Consider the following 21,435-nt stretch of genomic DNA (forward strand, 5'->3'; position numbering starts at 1 on the left):
GTCATTCCCACGACTACAGCACCTTTCCAAGAGAATTCTATGCATTTCAGCAACAAGTGCTGCGAGCGAGCGCTCCTTTAGTGCAGCAGGGCGCATTATAGTGGCTATGCAGGCGCTCCCGTCTGAATCCTGACACTGTAGATGCTATTTTATTCCTGCATTGTGCCAAGAAAAAATCAAACCTGACCTAAGGTCAGGCATATTAAACCAATTAGCCTATGTTATTTAGGCTACACATATGTTCAATATAAACTTTTGAGTTCGGTCAGCTGATAATTTTACGTTCATATTGGTTTAGCCTATTCTATTCTAGACATGTTGGCCTCGCTTTTACGTTCTGAGGCTAAGGTTATTTTGCCAGAATTTCTTTGTCGCAACTGGCGTAGTATTTCGTTATGCTTCAAGTTTGAGGGGAATGGGAAAAATCCTAAATCCATGGGTTATTGGGGCACTTGTCATACATGCACTTAGCCTGGTCAGACTTTATGTTCGCTCAAAGAGGGATGGCATATCTATTTTTCTAATTTAATTTCTAATTGTGGGGGTGACTGAGCCTACAAGGCTTAGGCACGATATGACGTTTTTATTAAATTATATATCAACTGTTTGCCAAAGCATGCTACTACAGCCTATGCCTACATTAAGATATTTATGTTAATATTTTTTTACTGCCTGTTGTTTCTTTTGGCATATAAAATAGGTATTGTCTGATAGAGATATAAATAAAGGTTCATCTTGTCGCAGAACTGGTGTTGTTTCCGATTTCTACAAGCTCAATAACATCCACAGCAAAAAATAAAAAATAAATAAATAAAAAAATAGTCGAAAAACTGTGCCCATTAATTAGATGTGCAAGGCAATCAGGTACGTTTTTGGGGTTGCTATGGACAACTACAAATGTAAACATTATTCGGCTATAATGTAAATGACTTATTATTCTATCTATTTACTAAAAAATAAAGTGAAATAGGCATTTAGTAGTAGACTAAATAGCAGCATGTTGAAATGATGTGTCAATGCGTTTTCTATTAGGCTACAATAAAAAAAGTTGTATAGTACAGTGCGTTTAATTTAGGCTATTTATTTACTTTTGTCCCTGTGCGCCGATTGGAGACGGAGTTCACTGCTGATTTTCTGAGAGCTCGGGTGCTTCTCATTTCTTATTTGTGCATCCTCGTTTACTTTCCTTGCTTTCTTTCCTCGTGTTTCCACCCCACCGGGATACGAGGAAAGGCAGCAAGGAAAAGACTCACGGGCCGAGGAATCGAATCAAGTGAAAAGACACTTCCTCGTATCTTTAGCGTCACTTCAAAGCGTCGTCAATTAATGACTTGCACGTTTGGATTAACTGCATGTCTACATTCAAGTCATTCTCTGTTCTATAATGATCAATAAAGAAACATTCATTTAATAATAAAAAGGAATAAGCCATTCAAATAAAGAGCCCAATCAGCAGATGGCGGGCGGGTGCGGTTTTAAAAATTGGTCAAAAATGTTACTGCGAATGGATGGCGGACGGATGATGAATTTTGTCATGCGGTTGCGGATGAAATAATAGCCCATCCGCGCATCTCTAATGGAGGGCCAGGACCATGCAGCTGGGGCGTACCTGGGGCGTGGAGCTGAGGCGGGCCTGGAGCGTGGAGTTGCGGAGGGCCTGAAGCGTGGAGCTGCGGAGGGCCTGGAGCGTGGAGCTGCGGAGTGCCTGGAGCGTGGGGTTGCGGAGGGCCTGGAGTGTGGAGCTGCGGAGGGCCTGGAGCGTGGAGTTGCAGTGGCCCTGGATCATGAGGCTGCAACCATTCAGGAAGCTCAGGCGGTCGAGGCGGCCATTCAGGAGGCTCAGGCGGCGGCCATTCAGTAAGCTCAGGCAGCGGCCATTCAGGAAGCTCAGGCGGCGGCCATTCAGGAAGCTCAGGCGGTGGCCATTCAGGAAGCTCAGGTGGCGGCGGCCATTCAGGAATCTCAGGTGGCGGCGGCCATTCAGGAAGCTCAGGTGGCGGCGGCCATTCAGGAAGCTCAGGTGGGGGCGGCCATTCAGGAAGTTCAGGTGGCGGCTGCGGCCATTCAGGGAGTTCAAGTGGGGGCGGCCATTCAGGGAGTTCAGGTGGCGGCTGCGGCCATTCAGGGAGTTCAAGTGGCGGCGGCCATTCAGGGAGTTCAGGTGGCGGCGGCGGCCATTCAGGAAGTTCAGGTAGCGGCGACTCTGGCAGCGGCTCTGGCAGTTCTGGCGGCGGCAACTCTGGCAGCTCTGGAGGATCTGGCAGCTCTGGAGGATCTGGCAGCTCTGGCAGTGACTGAGGATCTGACAGCTCTGGAGGTGGTGGTGGCAGCTCTGGCAGTAACAGCTCTGGTGGTGGCATCAGCTCTGGCAACTCAGGTGGTGGTGGCCATTCTGGGGGCTCAGTTGATGGCAGTTCAGGAACTAGAACAGGAACTATGGCAGGAACAGACTCGGAACAAGAAGCCATCTTGTGAGCTGGTGGCAGATTGGCTCTTACCAACTTCTGAGCTGGAGGGCCGGATGCAGCCATTTTGTGAGCTGGAGGAGCAGCCATCTTGTAAGCTGCAGGACTGGAGGCGGCCATCTTGTGAGCTGGAGGAGCAGCCATCTTGTAAGCTGGAGGATTGGTGGCGGCCATTTTGTGAGCTGGAGGACTGGAAGATTGCTAAACTGGAGACAGGAGTAGAGGTGATGTTAGCATTATGGTGTTACTGGGTTGGGCAGTTGGGGTTGTCTATTCCCCCACCCCCCCCCCCTCCCCCCAAAAAAAAACATTTAGGGGTCTCATCCACATTGCCCACGGTGAAGGAGGAACCAGACATTCTTAAGGCCAAATCAATATAATGTTCTAATGTCTCATTGGGTTCGTGTAATCTCATTGTCGAGTACAATGGCTCAGACAGTCTTCCATGAAAAAAGATCATGTGGCATAACTCACTCAATGTTGTTAAATGTGCCAGATTGATAAAATCCTCCACGTACTCCTCAATGGACTATGCTTCCTGACATAAACACATGATCTTGATACCTGCTGGATCCATTGTGTGGCCGAGTCTTCTGTAACGACGGGGAGTGACACTAACAACAGAAGTTGGATCCAAATGCAGGTTTATTCAGAGTCAGGCAAGCAATGGTCAATACAAGGGCTAACAGATGTATGAGGGCAATCCAGAGTCAAAGTCAAAATAACAGGCAGATGGTCAGAGGCAGGCAGCAAACAGAATTAAATAAATAAACAAGGCAAGGATCAAAACACGGCAAAGGCAGACAAAGGAAACACGTTGTAATGTCACTATCAGTAAACAAGACTCGGCAACATGTGTGTGTAACAAAGGGGTATAAATAGTCCAAATAATCATTGTGTGAGTGGCTTCAGCTGTGAGAGTGCAATCAGTGTGGATCTGGAACCGGTTGTGTGTGTGTGTGGCATGACTGGGTGTTGTAGTCAATAACATGGTAGATATGTAGTTCAATGAGTGTGAATGTTTGTGTGTGAATGTTTACCAGCGACATCTGGTGGTTGTTCGCTGGTGAACATGACACCTAATTAATTTGTTCATTTTAATTAAAGTAAAATAACAATAATTGTTGTCATAACTTTTATATATATATATATATATATATATATATATATATATATATATATATATATATATTTTTTTTTTTTTTTCTTTCTTTTTTTTTTTGTGCATTGTGTTACTGCACTTTCTGTAATTTAAAGCCCTCTGTGCTCTAGAGCTAAAAACAAAAATTGTCATCACTTGATTACCATTCACTTCACCCAGTCTCCACTCAGGGCTGGTTAAAAAAAAAATGTATTCTAGGTTCAATTTCAAACCCACAAGGCAGACTTTGGAAGAAAGTTCAATTTGAGAAACCAACAAATGCAGAGGTAGGGGTGTCCTTATTTTCTTAGCTTGAAGGTGTAGGGCTAAGGGGAAGGACTAGATAGCCCTTGAAACAGAGATTTTCAATGCATTAAAAAAACACAAAATTTTGCTATTAATAATCCATATCAATACATTTTGTAGAGTAGTCAATCGATGACACTCGAATACCCTCTCAGAAAAGTCTAGTGGCTGCAAAACAGTGTTAACAGTCTTAACAGTGCCTGGGATATCGTTAATATTTATGTTGTTTTCATGAGTTTAGATAATTATGGCGACAGTGTAAATGCACAGATTAGTTATGATCTTATTGCCACATTACATCAATATAATAACATGATATTGATGACTTCAGTGATTTCCTAAAGATAAATACCAAAAAATAATGCAACTAGAATAACTACAGCAGTCGCCATCTCCAATCTCATATGAAGTAAAAGGTCGCAAAGACATATGAAGACATGTGCAGGTGTTGTAGTGCTGTCCCATCACCCCATTTCGTAGGGGTAAATTTTGATGCCCTTCCCCTTCACACTGTTTCAAGGGCCGAAAGGGTAGGAGTAAAAAAAAATTAGGATTGGGCCTAAGTGCAGCTATGAGTCAAGAATTTTTTGATCCATAAAAAGTACACACCAACTGGTAAATAGCATATGTTTCTGTTGTCGGTAGAGTGCCCACCACACACACTCAAGGGTACTCTACTTCTCACATCATTCAGTCTCTTGGACTTAGCATCTCACTTGATTCATATAAACTGACCTCTTATTACACTGACACAGCTGCTGAATACACACACTACATTAGCACCATATTCACACTTATTTATTGCTCAGCATAGTTTCATGTTGGGCAGTTCTTTTTTTCCTGGTTTTCTATGTTTTACCCTGTCTGCCTAGTTTTGGACTGTTTTTGGATTGTGATTGTTTTTTGCCTGCCCCGAATTTTGCCTGTCTTTTGGACTACTCTTTGAATTGCCCTTGCCATTAATGCTTTGTTCCTGTTTTAGCCCCTGCCTGCCTGACCATTCACTTAAAATAAATCTGCACGTGAAACTTCATGTCCCTTGTCATGCCCTCATCATTACAGTTTCATAGTTTCATTTGCCAACCCCGATATGGCTAGTGTAAGTGCCACAAACAGGTGCAATTTATTTAATTATTTTATTCTATTTATTCTAGGGGAAAGCAGGAACGAAGGTACCATTTTTCATAGAAACCATTTTTCATAAAAATATTTTTAGGCAGATCTTTTTTTTTTTTTTGCTGTGGTAACTAACTCATGAGAGGGGTCTATCAAAACTAGGAGTTATTTTGTACCAATTTAGAACAACTCCAATATAACCTCACTTTAAACAAGTTGCAAATTGTTACTTTTGACAATTGTAACACATGACTGGGTAACACAATGATATTTGCTAGATTTACTGGATTTATCTTGTTTATTTTAAATATATCTGACTATGACCTTGTTTAATGCAAAGTAATTTTGTCCTTTATTTTTGCCAAAAATATTAAACAGCATTTTCATTTTAAATTTCAGTTTCATCAAATGTTTCAAAAGAATCCAGCACTGCAAAATGTTAAAATTTTCTACAATTGTTGAATAGTTTCTTATTAGGGTTGTGCGATTTGGGGAAAATATCTAATTGCGTTGTTTTTGGCAGATTTTGCAATTTAATTTTGTAGTCAAGCTTCAGCTCAATAATCAGCAAGCCATGGCAACAATTCTGCGACCGCTCTTAAAAATGACCTGTTTTTGTTTGGTGTCTGTGACTTTAAATATACCAAAATATTCCCATATTACCAATGCTGTTTTTCTTTGATATTAATTCCTCTGTTAATGCTTTTGAAGCAGCAGATGCCATCATCCCACTTGTCCACGATTTTCTGTTTGTTTTCTTTATTTCTTATTGTGGGTGTTCCACATAGTTTGGTTGCGATTGACTAATCTTGCGATTAACTAATCGCAACTTTTTTAAATTGCAATTGCAATTTGAGTTTGAATAATCACACAGCCCTATTTCTTCTTATTATTGGCATTATGCATTAATCTATGGAGATCTGTTAATATTGGCATTATGCATTAATTTGAATCCAAACACTGAAAGCTCTAATGTGGAAGTAATAATTAAGCTAAGAATATTAGCAGCGGAACATAAATAACAGTGTTACTTTCCTCCCCACAAGAACTTTTAAACCATTTAAACCTGATTTACTTTTACGCTGAAAAACTCAGACATTGCAAACTTAAGGATGTGCTATTGCACTAAATAACCTATAGATTGTTCATTACTGTAATGCATGAAAAGAGAAACACAACTTGTAATAAGTAAAAAAGAACCTCAACAAAAATGTACGTTCTGCACTTAAAAACTGAAATTTGGAGCTAACTGCGGAAAAATGGATAAATCTGCTGCCAGTATGTACACCATTATCTACTATTTTCATCGCTTTATAAAAGCCACCTGGCCCAAGCAACTGTCATCATATCCCCCTCTACTCTCGAAAATTGCTCTTGAACCTTTTAAAGCAATTACCACTAAGGGGAAACATGGCAAAATGTGTTTAAGAGTGTTCAGTGCAGTAATGTGACTTATTGGCATGTCTGCAAATAGGATAATTTCTGAAATTTAGCCTCAATGAGCTTCCATCGCTTTTCCTGATTTATTGACAAGTGGGCATTGGCTCCCCGCTCAGGATAATTGGAGAAGCCATCTCATTAGATGGGGAGAGTTTGTGATCTGGAGCAAATCTTTGGTGAGAAGATAATTAATTATGAGTGCGGGTGCCATTGTCACGTGAAGTGCACCGTAGACGAGCTGCCCGAGTTTCCCAGGAGTCGACTCATCCCGCCACGCGCTTCAGGGGAGCGCGATCAACGGTGGCTGATTACTGACAAGTAATTAACAATGTCAACAGAATCCAGAGATGGAATTTATATTAATTATTTCATCAACACGGTGATGATCTTGTAGCAAATCCAATTGCAAAGGAAAGGTTAATTAGTTGCCATTGCGTAACATCAGAGCAGCGACTGTGCTACACCCCAGAGCTTCTTTTAATCGTTATGCAGATAATTAATTAACAGCGTAATTGTGATTCTTGTGGCATGAAATGGTGAAATATTAGCTTTACTTTGTAACAGCTGTATGTTTGATTGCTCATTTGTGGTTTGCGAAAGAACAGACAATTCTAGTGGTCGTTTTAAAGTTTAAACACATGCTTTGTTTACATCCCAGTTTGCATTATAAGGCCCTGCTGAACTATGTAATCTGCTGCAGATATTAACCGGCCAAAGTTAATTAGCCTTTGCCATTGTCCCAGCCTGCAGATAGAGGCCGTAGGTGGTAATCTAGCGGCAAGCGAGAGGTGAGACCGTCCATTCATTCGGCAGTCGGGGTAAATTCATGCCCCATACAACTACAGCACATCAACACAGTGAAGTGTGAGCCTTCCGACAAGTAATTCGCTTTATCTCTTGTGGCTGGTATGAGAGGCGCGGGGGCTAAAAATAACTAATTAGAGGAATTACTGGGAAGTAGGATGTGTCGGGGAATCAGCAGACTTTTAATGTAAAAGGAAATTTGATCAATAATGAGGAGACTTGGAAATCCAGGCCTCTTAACATTAACAATTACTGTGATTAACAATGATACTCACAACTCATTTTTCATTACAGAGGAGGCGAGATAAGCTTGTTTATATAGACTTGCTTTTCAACCAATGAGTAATTTATCATGGCAAAGCCCATGAAAGCACATAACAGCCCACAGCAATTAAAACCTTCCCAGTGACCTTGTGACAAGCAAGGACCTGAAAGTCCACAGGAAAGTGGGGAGTGGGGGTGGACGTATTACAGGACAGCTTTTTTTCATGAAGTATTTTCAAATACATTTGTAAATAAAATATCTTTTTCATGTGGTAGCATTAATAATATTATAAAGCTACGAGCAAATCCTTGTCAGCATGTCTAGGATACATTTTTATAATTTTAAGAACAAGAAACTATTCATATTTTAGAAATTATAATAACATTTTTATGACAGCTAACCACATTTTTCTTGCAAACTTCAAGATTTTGAAGAATTATTGTATGATTTTTAAAGAGATTACAATGTGTCCCAGTAAATATCCAAAAACAAGTAATAATCTAAACATTAACTCCCTTATAAATTATTCTCTGTGATGCCAAAACATTGCTTGAGTTGTTTTTCTCTCCTGACAATCCCAACACAACAACACTGACTCATTTTGATGGTGTGAGTGCAGGGCTGGACTATCTGTGCATATAATCAATGATTATTAAAAAATAATTATTTTGGCAGTCCATTCTGAGGCAGATTATGATGCAAACAAAATTTCCTAAAATTTTATAGCCACATGTTATTTTAGGGTATAATTTTTACTGCTAAAAAACTACTGACTATGATTTTTAGCTCAATAAACTCTTATTAATTGTTATTATGGTTGCAGTATTAGGTAGGATTAGGGATGTAAAATAAGATCATACAGAATATGTACTTTTTACATACTAATAGATAGCAAATTCCTTAATAATAGGCAGATAATATATGATTGAATGAAATATAAGAGAGGCGAGGCAGTGGCGCAGTAGGTAGTACTGTTGCCTCACAGCAAGAAGGTCGCTGGGTCGCTGGTTCGAACCTCGGCTCAGTTGCCGTTTTTGTGTGGAATTTGCATGTTCTCCCTGCCTTCGCGTGGGTTTCCTCCGGGTGCTCCGGTTTCCCCCACAGTCCAAAGACATGCGGTACAGGTGAATTGGGTAGGATAAATTGTCCGTAGTTTATGCGTGTGTGTGTGGATGTTTCCCAGAGATGGGTTGCAGCTGGAAGGGCATTAATAAAGGGACTAAGCCGACAAGAAATGAAATATAAGAGAATTATGAGTGACATCATTCTATTTGTTAATATAGGTCATTGATATTGTGTTCCCAGATACGTAACAAATAGGATAAAATTATCATTTACACCTCAAACAATCAAGCTTTTAGATTACTCATCTCTCAGTAGTAGTTGATGGCTAGTGGACTGGATTATTTATTTAGATGAACCATGTTTTTAAATGATTTATTTATATAAATGCCAAATGTGAAATGTCAGATGTCTCTGTGAGTGTATGCTGCAAATGAAATATAAAATAAATAAAGTCAACCAACCAACCAACCAACCAACCAAACAACCAACCAACCAACCAACCACTGGTTGATATAGTGAGAATTGCTACTTAAAGTGTTTCTTATTTAGTGACACTGAGGTTGGTTACCAGTTTACTGTCTGGAGTTTGCAAAATAGCTTGCATATTTCCTGAATAATAGTTATTTCTTGCAAAAAAATTCTTATTACGTATTGTTATTAATGTTGATTAATATAAACATGACCGTTTGGGTCCATTAAGTTTAATGAACTTGTTAAATTAAGGGATAACTATTTTTGTGTCCTCGCTAAACATATTGAAAGTACTTATAATACCAATACATTATGCAAAACATCATGAAATGAACCCTAACACTCATTCCAACCCTAAACTTAAAGTATGCTAGGTAATTAATATTATTTAGAACTTAAATGTACTTAAACTGAAAGGGTCAATTATATAGTAATCAATTTGATTTCATAATGTATTAGTAATTATTAGGTTATTTTATTAAATGCTTAAATATAATATGGTGTTCTAAAAACAAGATTAAAAGTTCATATTAATATTTTTCATTATAGAGTAATTTTTAATATCTGCTTCAGTGTCTTCAGATATATATTAAATGTAATTTTGGATTTTTTCTTTTTTCATATTGTCTCTACGCTCACCTTAATTCGAAACCCTCTGCTGCAGACCTAAAACATGAATTGTCATCCTAATAGAGTTCCTTTACAACCATTCATTTCACTCAGTTGAGCCGGGCTGGATCTAGAAAAGGTTATCTTGCCCACAGAATAGGTTCAATTTTAACTCCATAAGACAGACTTGGGAGAAAATGAATCTTAAGGGATTCGCTCAGCTCTCTTGTTCACAAAGTCATCTCTGAAGAGAGAAAGCAACTTTGGGACTCAGTGCACTTTCTGGATGACTGACCAGCGTGATCCAGTAAGTGATGCTGCTGCAGAGCGACTCGTCTAAAGCCAAAATCACTGTGCAAGGGAACTGTAAAGCTAAAGCTATTTTACACTGTAACAACTGATTTAGTTTGGCCTGTTTGGTGCTCAGCCGCTACAACAGCCATTATTTACTATGCCACAAAAACTGGGAGCCTTTATCTGTATTGCTCAGCCAAAGCGGACCAAAAACGCTGCTTCTCTTTGGCGCAGATGTGAAAAGAGTCATGTAGTCATGACGTTCACAATACCGAGGCTGCAATATCAAGGTCGAACCTTTTGCCGTGGATCACTGAAGCGTGGGTCCTATTAGATCTCGAGTGTTTGTAAGTGATGTTTGGAGGGAGTGGGGATTGACTTTCGGCATGTAAATAGCCAAAATGATAAGCTACCGTTTTATATTCCAACAATTAGAAATAAATAACATCTTAACAACGGCGACCCTAGGCACAAAGACTTCGCTCGCCTGTTTGAGATTCCATTATAGACAGTCCGCACTGGAAAGTAATGAGCCATAAAATTTAATTCAGAAATGATATTACCAAAAAATGATGGAGCGATAGCAGGGCACAAAGAGGCAACGCGGCCAGTGCTCATCTTTACATTTGGCTCGGTGTACTTCTATTGATCCTGCAGAATCACTTAATATTGCCAAGGATAACACTTCCCGCTCGGCCTTTCCCCTCCCACTTAGAGGCTACAGAGCTCAGGTACTTACAGCGCTGAATTGACCAATGTGTCTCCATGTAATTACAGGGATTTCCTTATCTCCCTCTATTTGCTGAAGCTATTCCGCTGAAGAAAGGCTGCTGCTAATGCCGGACCCTTCTCATATCTCATTTACATTGGCTGCTAATCCCAGCTCCATCTTGGTGTGAGATAATGACATTAGCTTCTCTCGCTCGCTCACTCAGAAAAGGCCAGTAAATCAAAGCTTTTTGGCAGGATGGCTAACCTGAATGTTTTAAGGCAGAATGTGCAAACAGACATAAAAAATAATTTTTTTTTTTTTTCATTTAGCAAATACACTCTTGTAAAATACCCTTTGTCCACTAACAATGTGAAAATCAATATGATATTTGTCATTTGAACCAAAAAATTTGTAAAAGTCTATCAAATTTCTTTGTTTGTGACCTTCATGTATCATAAGGGGAAACTTGAAGACAAAATTATTAGTCTTCAGGGGAAATTGGTATATTTTTAAAAATATTTCCTAAGTGGTGTTTAAGGGCAAGGACACACCAAGCCGATGAAAACCTACTGTGTTGTCTGCTTGCGTCGTCTCTCGTCTGGACCAAAAAGCTGCGAATAAACACACCAAACAGATGGCAGCAAACTGAAACAAGAGTGCACCTCCTTTAGAGAATCTGCACCTTTTTCTCATTTCACAAATGGAAACCAGAATGTACAAAGACAAAGCAGCATCTACTACAATTACCGACAATTACCGACTACTTACACTGACCCTAGCCCCTACCCTAACCCCAATCTTACAGTTCACTTATAATCCAATGAGAATTAGTTTGCATGTAGATGCAAAGTAACTTAAATTCAATAAACAGACCATCAAAATAAACTGTGACCAAAATAATAATAATAACACTAATGCAACTTTTATTGACATGACTTAATGCATCGTGCTCTTTCATCAACTTAAAAATTCAATATTATTGTAGCTTGTAAAAAAAATGTTGGGTTCCACACAATCAATTTATGTTGAAACAACATGAGAAAATTAAGTTAACTGATCCATTTTTACACAGTTAAGTGGATAAAACATGAAACAATTAAGTTATCCCCAAAAAAGCTCAAGAATTGTGTTGTTTCAGCCTATTTTACATAAGTAGTTTGAACACATGGTAAATGTAATTTTGTAGGTGGCAACAATTATAAGTTTTGTCCTTAGAAACAAATACATTAATGAATTAATAACTTGAATAGGCCGTAAGTCATTGTCCAAAGTGTCTACCAAATATGTACATTGGAAAATTTGAAATTAAACAAACCTGCTTTTTAATGCACACTCAACACATTTGTTTTTTACATCAGCTAGAAGGCACTTAACTTAAGAAACAAGATGGCAACTCCATTTTCCACCTCTAACAGTATTTTCTTTTCATTTGCATACAAGAATCACTATGGATTTTTTCAGTAATCATTTTTAAAAAGCACAATATTCGGTCGTGCGTCTTAAGGAGCGAGTGGAGATCAGTGGCAGTAATGACAGGGTGGTAGGAGTACTATTAATTTTTGCATTTCTGCGGCGTGTGGGCAGCTAGGGAAAGCTGACCCCTGAAAATTAGATAGATGCAGTGGAGGTCCACTATCATCATGCAGCCGGCGACCAGCTCCTCTTATCAGCAGAGTGGGCTGGTTTGTTATTTATGGGCAGATATACCCCCTCATACGTCCTCTCAGCTGCCATCAGCCACAGCGCTAATGAAAGCTCTTTTTCCTGAACCACTACAGATTAATTCACCACTTTACATCGAATACATGTATAATTCCATAATTGAATCCTAAGTTGTTGCGTGTTCATTAGAGATACACCTACAGGAAATATTCAAGCTTAAAAATGTACTCAATCATAAACTCATAACAGAGAGCGAAACACATTGTCCAATAGTATTAACGTTTCATTGGCTATTTGAAGCAATGTTTGATTTTAATTTATTATAATTTTTATAAAAACAAATCTAAATTTGTTATAGGAATATAGTTTAGAGATAATGTACTGTGGCACATGAACGTTTCAGTTTCACGGTCAGTTTTTCTTAAGTATTTTATGTTAGAAATAAGAAATAAAAACCTTTTTTTTAAATGCTTTTAAATTAGTTAAAAACCTACAAAGATTTTTTTTTCTGTAAGATTTTTATGTTTCTTGCCACATTCAAATTTATGTTCCAGCTTGGAACTTTAGAGTGGGCCAAAAACAAATTTATATATATATATATATATATATATATATATATATATATATATATATATATATATATATATATATATACACAATTGAAGTCAGAATTATTAGCCTCTATTTGAATTTTTGTTGCTTTTTTTAAATATTTCCCATATTTTATTTAACAGAGCAAGGAAATTTTCACAGCTTGTCTGATAATGTTTTTTTCTTCTGGAGAAAGTCTTATTTGTTTTATTTCGGCTAGAATAAAAGCAGTTTTTAATTTTTGAAACACAATTTTTAGGACAAAATTATTAGCCCCTTTAAGCTAACTTTTTTTTTTTTGATAGTCTACAGAACAAACCATCTTTATACAATAACTTGAATAATAACCCTAACCTGCCTAGTTAACCTAATTAACCCAGTTAAGCCTTTAAAAGTCACTTTAAGCTGCATAGAAGTGTCTTAAAAAATATATATAGTAAAATATTATTTACTGTCATCATGGCAAAGATAAAACAAATCAGTTATTAGAGATGAGTTATTAAAACTATAATGTTTAGAAATGTGTTAAAGAAATCTCTCTGTTGAACAGAAATAGGGGAAAAAAATAAACAGGGGTTCTAATAATTCAGGGGGCTAATAATTCTGACTTCAACTGTTTATATACAAAGACAATTATTTTAAGGGAAATAAAAAAAAATCTTGCATTTTAAATGTATTGATCTTTTTTAATGTTCTCTGTCATTTTAATAAAAGCAAATGAATTTTTATTTTAAAACTATTTGTACTGCAGACTATATTTATCTCAGTCTTTGCTTGCTTAAATGATGTTTATCAAGTTTTGCAAGAAAACTCCAGAAAAACATGTTGTTCTCCATTAACTATATGGGAGAATCTAGAGTTTAGTGACTAAAGCCATCTTTTAAAAAATTGTTACATGTTACATTGTTACATTTTTGATTACTTATAAAAATGTGTTCATATTACCAAAAATCATGATTTTTTTGATGTCCGGATTAGTCAGCATATTTTCCCATCATGTATCATTGTGCAATCAAAAATATTTTATTTTGCTTTTCTTTAAATAAATTCACCAATATTTTAATTTAATATGCTTAAACTGTCAATACTGTTACCACAATTACTTAAGGAAAACTGAATATTTTATTAATCACATATTGGATAATTTAAAAATATTTTAATCCTGATTTCGTTAGTATCGTAATCATTGCAGTTATAGCGAGCAGAATGTTTAATGCTAAAAAGTTGTAAAACTTTAAATTGTTACTTTCAATTTTTTGTTCCAATTTATTAACTACCCATTAGGATTTTTCTTGTCATGATTTATTGTTATTTCTACATGCTACTAAAATTATCCTGAGTTAATACTGTATTAATACTAATACAGAGTTAATAAAAATTATATAGAGTTAACAAACAATATAAAAAAACTTTTTATTTCCTAAAATTAAAACATTTAATAATTCATGATTGGCAAAAGCTGATTTATAAAAACTAAATATGCTTTCTAGAAGATACTGGAAATAGTTGCTGTTTTAAACAGCTGTTTTATTCCCTAACTTTTTGAAATGTAAAAAAATGCATGCAATATAATCAATCCCAACATTTGAGAGCATTTTCTATATTTTGTGATTTTTAAAAAGTCAAAAAGTTAAAAAGTATTATTATTATTATTATTATTATTATTTAATGCATAAACATAAACAAATTTTTAAATAGCACTACTTTTTATAAATAGTTAATACATTGCCATTTATATCATATCAAAAAAAAAAAAAATCAGCGTTTATTTCGCATATAACATGTTTTAATCGACACACATATGCCGTTTCGCATGCTTTATCATAACGCTCTGTGTGAGCATCAACCTGCTCCCTGAAACATCTTGAATTATCAATATTTATTCTATTTATTAATAAATACTGAATTTTCAATATTGCATTACACTACTGTTAAGCACAACAGTGTACAGTCACAGTTTTAAGATATTTTGTGTATGTTTTTGATGTTTTACCTTAGTTAAAAAGTCCAATAACAGAGGAAATCACATATGATAATTTGAGATATTTAAAGGGAAAAAAGTCCAACATGTCAATCGACAGCACATTACACAGCTTTCGTATTTAATTAACAGAGTCAGTGATATTGAAATGAGTTCAGTTACTAACTTCTCGATATTGTTTATACAGATGAGGGACCACAGCAGCATGCATCAGCAGAGGAGAGCGCGTTTAGAGAGAGCAAAGACAATTCAAGATTATGTGTGGACGTGTCAAAATATTGATATTTTTGACACAAACTGCAACAAAGTGCTTTGCACTCCAGTTTGAATTTTGTATGTTGCACTTTGCACAAACTTCACTTCTGAAACTGCCTTTGATTTGTCTGTTTCTGTGCGTCATTAACAGAAAGTGAACTTAATATTTGCTTTTTCTCTGGGAAAAATGCTATAATATTTGCGATAATGGCCCAATGCATCTCCTGATTATCCCACTCAGTGCTTAAAGTTTGTGTTCTTTAAGACTTTTTATTATTTGAGCTATGACAGCATGAAATAAAAGGGAAGTATGTTTGGTAATGCACGCTTGATGCGCACAGAAACCTGCGCTCTATGCTAAATTAGTTTCTCTTTCATCTTTTGCAGCCTGAATAGTTTAAAATTATTAAAACAGAATTCTTTAATCAAGATTGTAAATGAGCCTGGCTTGCCAAAACTTGTTTTTTGAAGCTCATGGAGCCAGGGTGGGTCAAGCTTCTGGAGCCAGCCCGAGTATACTGGACAATGCTAATACCAGTAATATATAACTGTAGTATAGTGTACAATTTGACATTAGCATCTTTGCATAAGAAATGATATGGAATAATATATTAGTCCTTAAAAGCAGGATGTGGACTCTTCATAACATAATCATTCTCAGTCTCTGTGCTGCAGGTGATATATACATATATCACCCTTTTAAAATATAAGATGTAAAGAGATTGTTGCAGTTTCACTGGCCACGCAAAGCATTTTATTTTGATACTGTCGTGGCTGCTGTATTTTGTGGTTTATTTTGATATATACATGAAACTGATGTATTTGGTATTTTATATTAAATTAAATTGCAATGTATTTTTGCTCATGTCTGGCTAAAAGTCATAGTTAATGGTTTGTTAATAGCAAGTATAGTACCTTAAAGCAAAGTGTGACCTTATATTCATCATACACTGTATTGGGTAGATAAAAACTAATATATATTTTTTTTAATCAAAACTAATCATCACTGAAATTCGTCCCACTTATTTTATTACTTTCAGATTACCCACCTTCAAGCTGAACCCATCACAAATATTCTATGATATGAAATTATGAAGTGTGAAATCCTTCAGCCTTAGTTCCACTATTAATTGTATTGATTTTTTTAGAGACGCTTTCTGAAAACAAAAGAAACAGACACAATAGCTTTAGGTCAAACTCTAAAAATTGATTTTTTTGTTAAAGGTTTTTCAGATTTACAAGTCTATTAATTGATAACAGCTAATTAATGGAAATGGAAAGATAAAAGACTGATTGTATAGACAGACTAACGTATTGACCATTCCTGTAGCCTCAGGGCTTTTCATGTGACCTCACAGCGACCCGAATGACAACCTTGTCAAACGTTAAAGCCATCTGAAATATCCATACAGGCTGGCAGTATCTCCTCCGCACATCCCTATGGGAAACACATTTAATAACGGTGTGAAACGGGTCATTCCAGGGGAAACTGTACAACCTGCTATACTCCCACAAATATAGATTAATGAACAGACCAAAAGATGAGAACTGGGAAGAGACTAACAAAGGCTTTCTGATGGATCGTGGAGCCGTATTCATAAAATTCAGATGAAGCAGAACAAATGTTCATTTGTCAGATGTGTGCGCAGGTATTCTGTACTCCCATTCAAGTGTAATGTATTAAACCCCCCTTGAGCACAGCACAGCGCACCTCGAATGGATCCACTCAAATTATGACCTTTTTCTACACAGATGAGCCCTAAAAAGCAGTCATCACGGAGACTGATCAGGGCTGTGCTTGTGAAACGCCATTTGCGGCTAATGACTTCAGAGTGACAGAACGTGTGGGTTTCTTTGAAAGCTGCTTAAAGTGATGGTGTTCTGTTCAGCCCTGCCTTGAGCGCTGTGGATGTTACCCAGAATGCAATTGAAATTGAATCCAGACTATCAGAGATGATGATATGAGTGTTTAGTTATCGCTAAGGCAAGCATCGCTATTACTTTTGCTCATGTTTAGGGGTAGTGAATTGAACAATCTCCTGAATTTAATTTGAAGTTTAAGTGTGTAATTTATCCTGCGCTGTTATCAGTCAAACAGCCAGAGAGTCACAGGCATACATGATTTTATGAAGCATGTGGCTTGTTGGGAAAAGGTGAGCTTTTATTTTCATGGGATTTTTCCCGACATTTGAAAAACTGGTGTAAAATCATGTACAGTGTGCCGAACCTTTAAAATCTGCATAGAAGATTCTTTAGAGTGTAAAAGAGATTATTATTTAGATGATTAAAATGGAACCCACAATGGCTTTTCTACAGTAGGACTTTAAAACCCCCAGTTGGAGTCTTTATTTTATTGAGAGTAAACTGGATTTTCTAAAAAATAATCTGCAGATTTACGCTAAATTATTTTGGGAGTCCAGTAACTAAAAACTTTTAGTTTCATTCATTCATTCATTTACTTTTTAGCATAGTCCCTGGGGTCGCCACAGTGAAATGAACCGCCAACATATCCAGCATATGTTTTATGCAATGTATGCCCTTCCAGCTGCAACCCAACACTGGGAAACACCCATACACTCTTGCATTCACAGACACACACTACTGACAATCTTACAACTTACCCAATTTACCTGGACCGCATGTCTTTGAACTGTGGGGGAAACCGGAGCTCCGGAAAAAACCCACACGAACACAGGGAGAGCATGCAGAAACGCCAGCTGACACAGCCAGGGCTCGAACCAGCGACCTTCTTGCTGTGAGGTGATTGTGCTACCCACTTCACCACCATGACACCTTTATTCAAGTTTTACAATGCAAATTCAATTATTTGTTTGGCAAGCAAAGAAAGTCTTATAGATATAATGTATCTACTAAAAGACACACAATATTACTTTACAAACTATACTGTAAATAAATCATACATTTTGTGACTACTTACACTATTTATACTACAAAATGGCGTAGAATAGTGCATAAGTGTGCAATTTGGGATGCACCTACGGTCAAGATGATCTGCTGCTGTTCAAACCGAGCATCAGAATAGGGAATTAATTGAGAATGGGTGATTTAAATGACTTTGAACGCAGCATGGTTGTTGGTGCCAGATGGGCTGGTCTGAGTATTTCAGAAATTGCTGATCTACTGGAATTGTTATGCACAACCATCTCTGACAGAGAATGGTCCAAAAAAGTGAAAAATGCTTTGTTACCTGAGATGAGAGGAGAATGGCCAGACTGGTTCGAGCTGATAGAAAGGCAACAGCAACTCAAATAAACACTCGTTACAGAACCCACAAGATGTCAAACCTTGAGGCAGATGGGCTACAGCAGCAGAAGACCACACCGGGTGCCACTTCTGTCAACTAAGAACAGGAAAGTGAGACTCACCAAAATTAGACAATAGATGATTGCAAAATTGTTGCCTGGTCTGATGAGTCTTGATTTCTGCTGCGACATTTGGATAGTAGGGTCAGAATTTGGCGATATGTACATGAAAGCATGGATCCATCCTGCCTTGTATCAACAGTTCAGGCTACTGGTGGTGTAAAGGTGTGGGGGATATTTTCTTGGTACACTTTGGGACAATTAGTACTAAAATAGCATTGTGTCAACACCAACGCCTACCTGAGAAATGTTGTTGACCATGTCAAACCCTTTATGACCACAATGTACCCATCTTCTGATGGCTACTTTCAGCAAGATAAGGTGCCATGTCATAAAGTGCAAATGATCTCAGACTGGTTTCCTAAACATGACAATGAGTTCACTGTACTCAAATGGCCTCCACAGTCACCAGGTCTCAATCCGATAGAGCACCTTTGGGATGTGGTGGAATTCACATCATGGATGTGCAGCTGACAAATCTGCAGCAACTGCATGGACCAAATTCTGAAGGCAAAAGGGAGTCCAACCCAGTACTAATAAAGTTTACCTAACAAAGTGGCCGGTAAGTGTATAATATTAAATTCATTTATTCCAGTGATGTTAAAGCAATTTTGTCAGCCCTTACTTTAGTTTTATATAGTCCTTTAAAAACCATTCTAATTCAATGCTTTGCTGTTTAACAACCATTTATCATTATTATATTAAGAGCTGGGTGACGCAGTGGCGCAGTACTGTAGGTAGTGCTGTCGCCTCAAAGCAAAGAAGGTTGCTGGTTTGAACCTCGGATGGGTCAAATGGCCTATGTGGAGTTTGCATGTTCTCCCTGCATTCGTGTGGGTTTCTTCCCGGTGCTCCGGTTTCCCCCACAGTCCAAAGACATATGGTACAGGTGAATTGGGTAGGGTAAATTGTCCGTAATCTATGAGTGTGTATGGATGTTTCCCAGAAATTAGTTGCAGCTGGAAGGAAACATTTGAACAAATGAAAACATTTGGATTTGCACTCTCATAACAGAGCATATTGGTTATTGAGGACTAATTAAAATCTTTGGATTGCTATATTGTCTCAAATACGAGGGGCTTGTTTTAATCCTTTGCTTGGTTGGCTCTTGCTGATATATCTGCTGCAATTTCTTTGAGATACTCTGAAAGAAAGGCCCAGCCTCAAAGGAGCTGGAAAGAAAATATATAGTATGTATTAAGTAGTGTCTTTTGTGCAGGAAATACTTTTATCGTCTGATCTTAATAACCCTGACCATCATTTAGGCCAAATAAGTCCCTTTTAAGTCTTCTTTTTCTTTGCTCTAAAGGCATGGCCCTGGCTTTAATTATGACATATTGATTTTGTAGTTAAGCCTTGTTTGGCTTAATGAAATCTTTTGTTGGCCCTAATTCTGTCTTCCATTGTCCCCCTGAAGCGCTTTGATTTTCGTCCTCACCTTTCTTGTGCCGTTTGAAATATTTAATCTCTTTTTGGTCATCGTCAACGTCAATGGCTCCCTTAAAACAGCCACTGTTGCCATTTATCTTCAGTTTCCGAAAGCTCGTGCATTGACTCCTGGCCGATCAATTTCCTAAATGATGTAATTATCTGCTAGTCTTTTTTGCACATTTAAAGTTGAGGGTTTATTTTAGATCAATTCAGACCACTTTGTGTGCAAATTGCACAATTGCATTGCCTTCAGATTTCTCACAAATCCAATTGGGATTAAGGCCATTGGAGCGGAATGCTTAATGAGTGTTTTTTTTTTTCTTCTTTTTTCTTACACTCTCTCATGCTTTTTCTTTCTGCTGGATGGCAAATAGGTTGTCCTCCATTTGTTGACTGGGAAATTTTCTACAGTGACTCTGCAGTTAGACTGAGAGTAAGTTGTAGACCTTGAAACAGGCCATTATTTTTCCAGTGTGGTGTACTTTGTTTGTCCGGCCTTACTGTTTCACGTATGCTAGTTGGGAAGGATGCTGGAGGCGTATTACAGTTTTAAGAACACAATATGCAATTTACATCACTAGTAGCGAGTATTCACTACAAACAAAGGCACAGTTTGATGGCGCCATGATTGAGTGGGAAATCATGGGAGTTGTCAACTTTATAACATCCTACTGGACTCCTGCAAAAAATCATGTTTAAGGATAAGCTAAAGTATTCTTATGAAACCAAGTAAGGCTGAAATGGTTGAAGCGAGGTCAAACCACTGAAGCAAAAAATAATGAAATATATAAAAAATAAAAGAAATAAAATAAAATTGTATACTTTTAATACATATAAATTATATAACGCTGTCTAGTCTTTTTTGGATATGAAAAATCATATCAATTGTGTCTTTAATTTAAAATAACACAAATTTGTGTAATAGCAGCAAATTTTAACTTGGTTTGAGATCTTAGAAAATCATGTCTTATCATTAGTTTGGAAATCTTAAATTGTGTCAGAGTTTAACATTCCACTCTCAGGTCTGTTACCAAACAACAAACACTGCTCAAACTGCCAATCAGGTAAACAAAATGGATGAACAAAACCGACAAGCTTTATGTAAATTAAAATGTCGATCACTTTGGTGGAAAAGCCAAAGTTGCAACATAGGCTGATTCTGAAAACGCAGCCCTATATATGTTTCTGGAGAATGCAAATTATGTAGCCAGATGTATAAATGACTGCATTTCATCTTTAAAACCAACACTACGGAGCAGTTTAATGACATTCCTTTTTGCGCTCACCAGCTGGCCACCTACCTCCATATGGACAGCTTTTTCGCTTTTACTAGTTTGTCCAGTTAGCTCACCATGTATGTCAATGAGGTTGAGGCGTAGAGAGGAGTTGACCAGGACGATGGAGTTTGAGTCTGGCGAAGAACGGATCCAGAAAGCGGATAAGG

The 21,435-nt window shown here is 37.3% G+C and overlaps 1 protein-coding gene and 1 long non-coding RNA gene across 3 annotated transcripts in view; both read right to left on the reverse strand.

Annotated features, from left to right (window-relative positions):
* Positions 1 to 21,435, reverse strand: part of LOC101882685 (uncharacterized) — a 396,146-nt gene that overhangs the window by 149,554 nt on the left and 225,157 nt on the right. The window lies entirely within an intron of this gene.
* LOC141377481 (uncharacterized) overlaps positions 537 to 21,435 on the reverse strand; it is a 52,491-nt gene continuing 31,592 nt past the window's right edge. Inside the window, exons 1-2 of one of the 2 annotated variants that reach the window (XM_073921719.1) lie at positions 16,227 to 16,334; positions 537 to 2,671 (exon numbers count right to left, since the gene is read on the reverse strand). In XM_073921719.1, the coding sequence (XP_073777820.1) occupies positions 1,533 to 2,639 (1,107 nt within the window). In that variant the 5' untranslated portion in view covers positions 2,640 to 2,671; positions 16,227 to 16,334 and the 3' untranslated portion in view covers positions 537 to 1,532. Of the gene's footprint in view, positions 2,672 to 16,226; positions 16,335 to 21,435 lie in introns of those variants that run through there. The other variant, XM_073921720.1, reaches the window with a different exon arrangement.

This window comes from Danio rerio, chromosome 14 (assembly GCF_049306965.1).
Source record: "Danio rerio strain Tuebingen ecotype United States chromosome 14, GRCz12tu, whole genome shotgun sequence".
In the NCBI taxonomy this organism is placed as follows: Eukaryota; Metazoa; Chordata; class Actinopteri; order Cypriniformes; family Danionidae; genus Danio; species Danio rerio.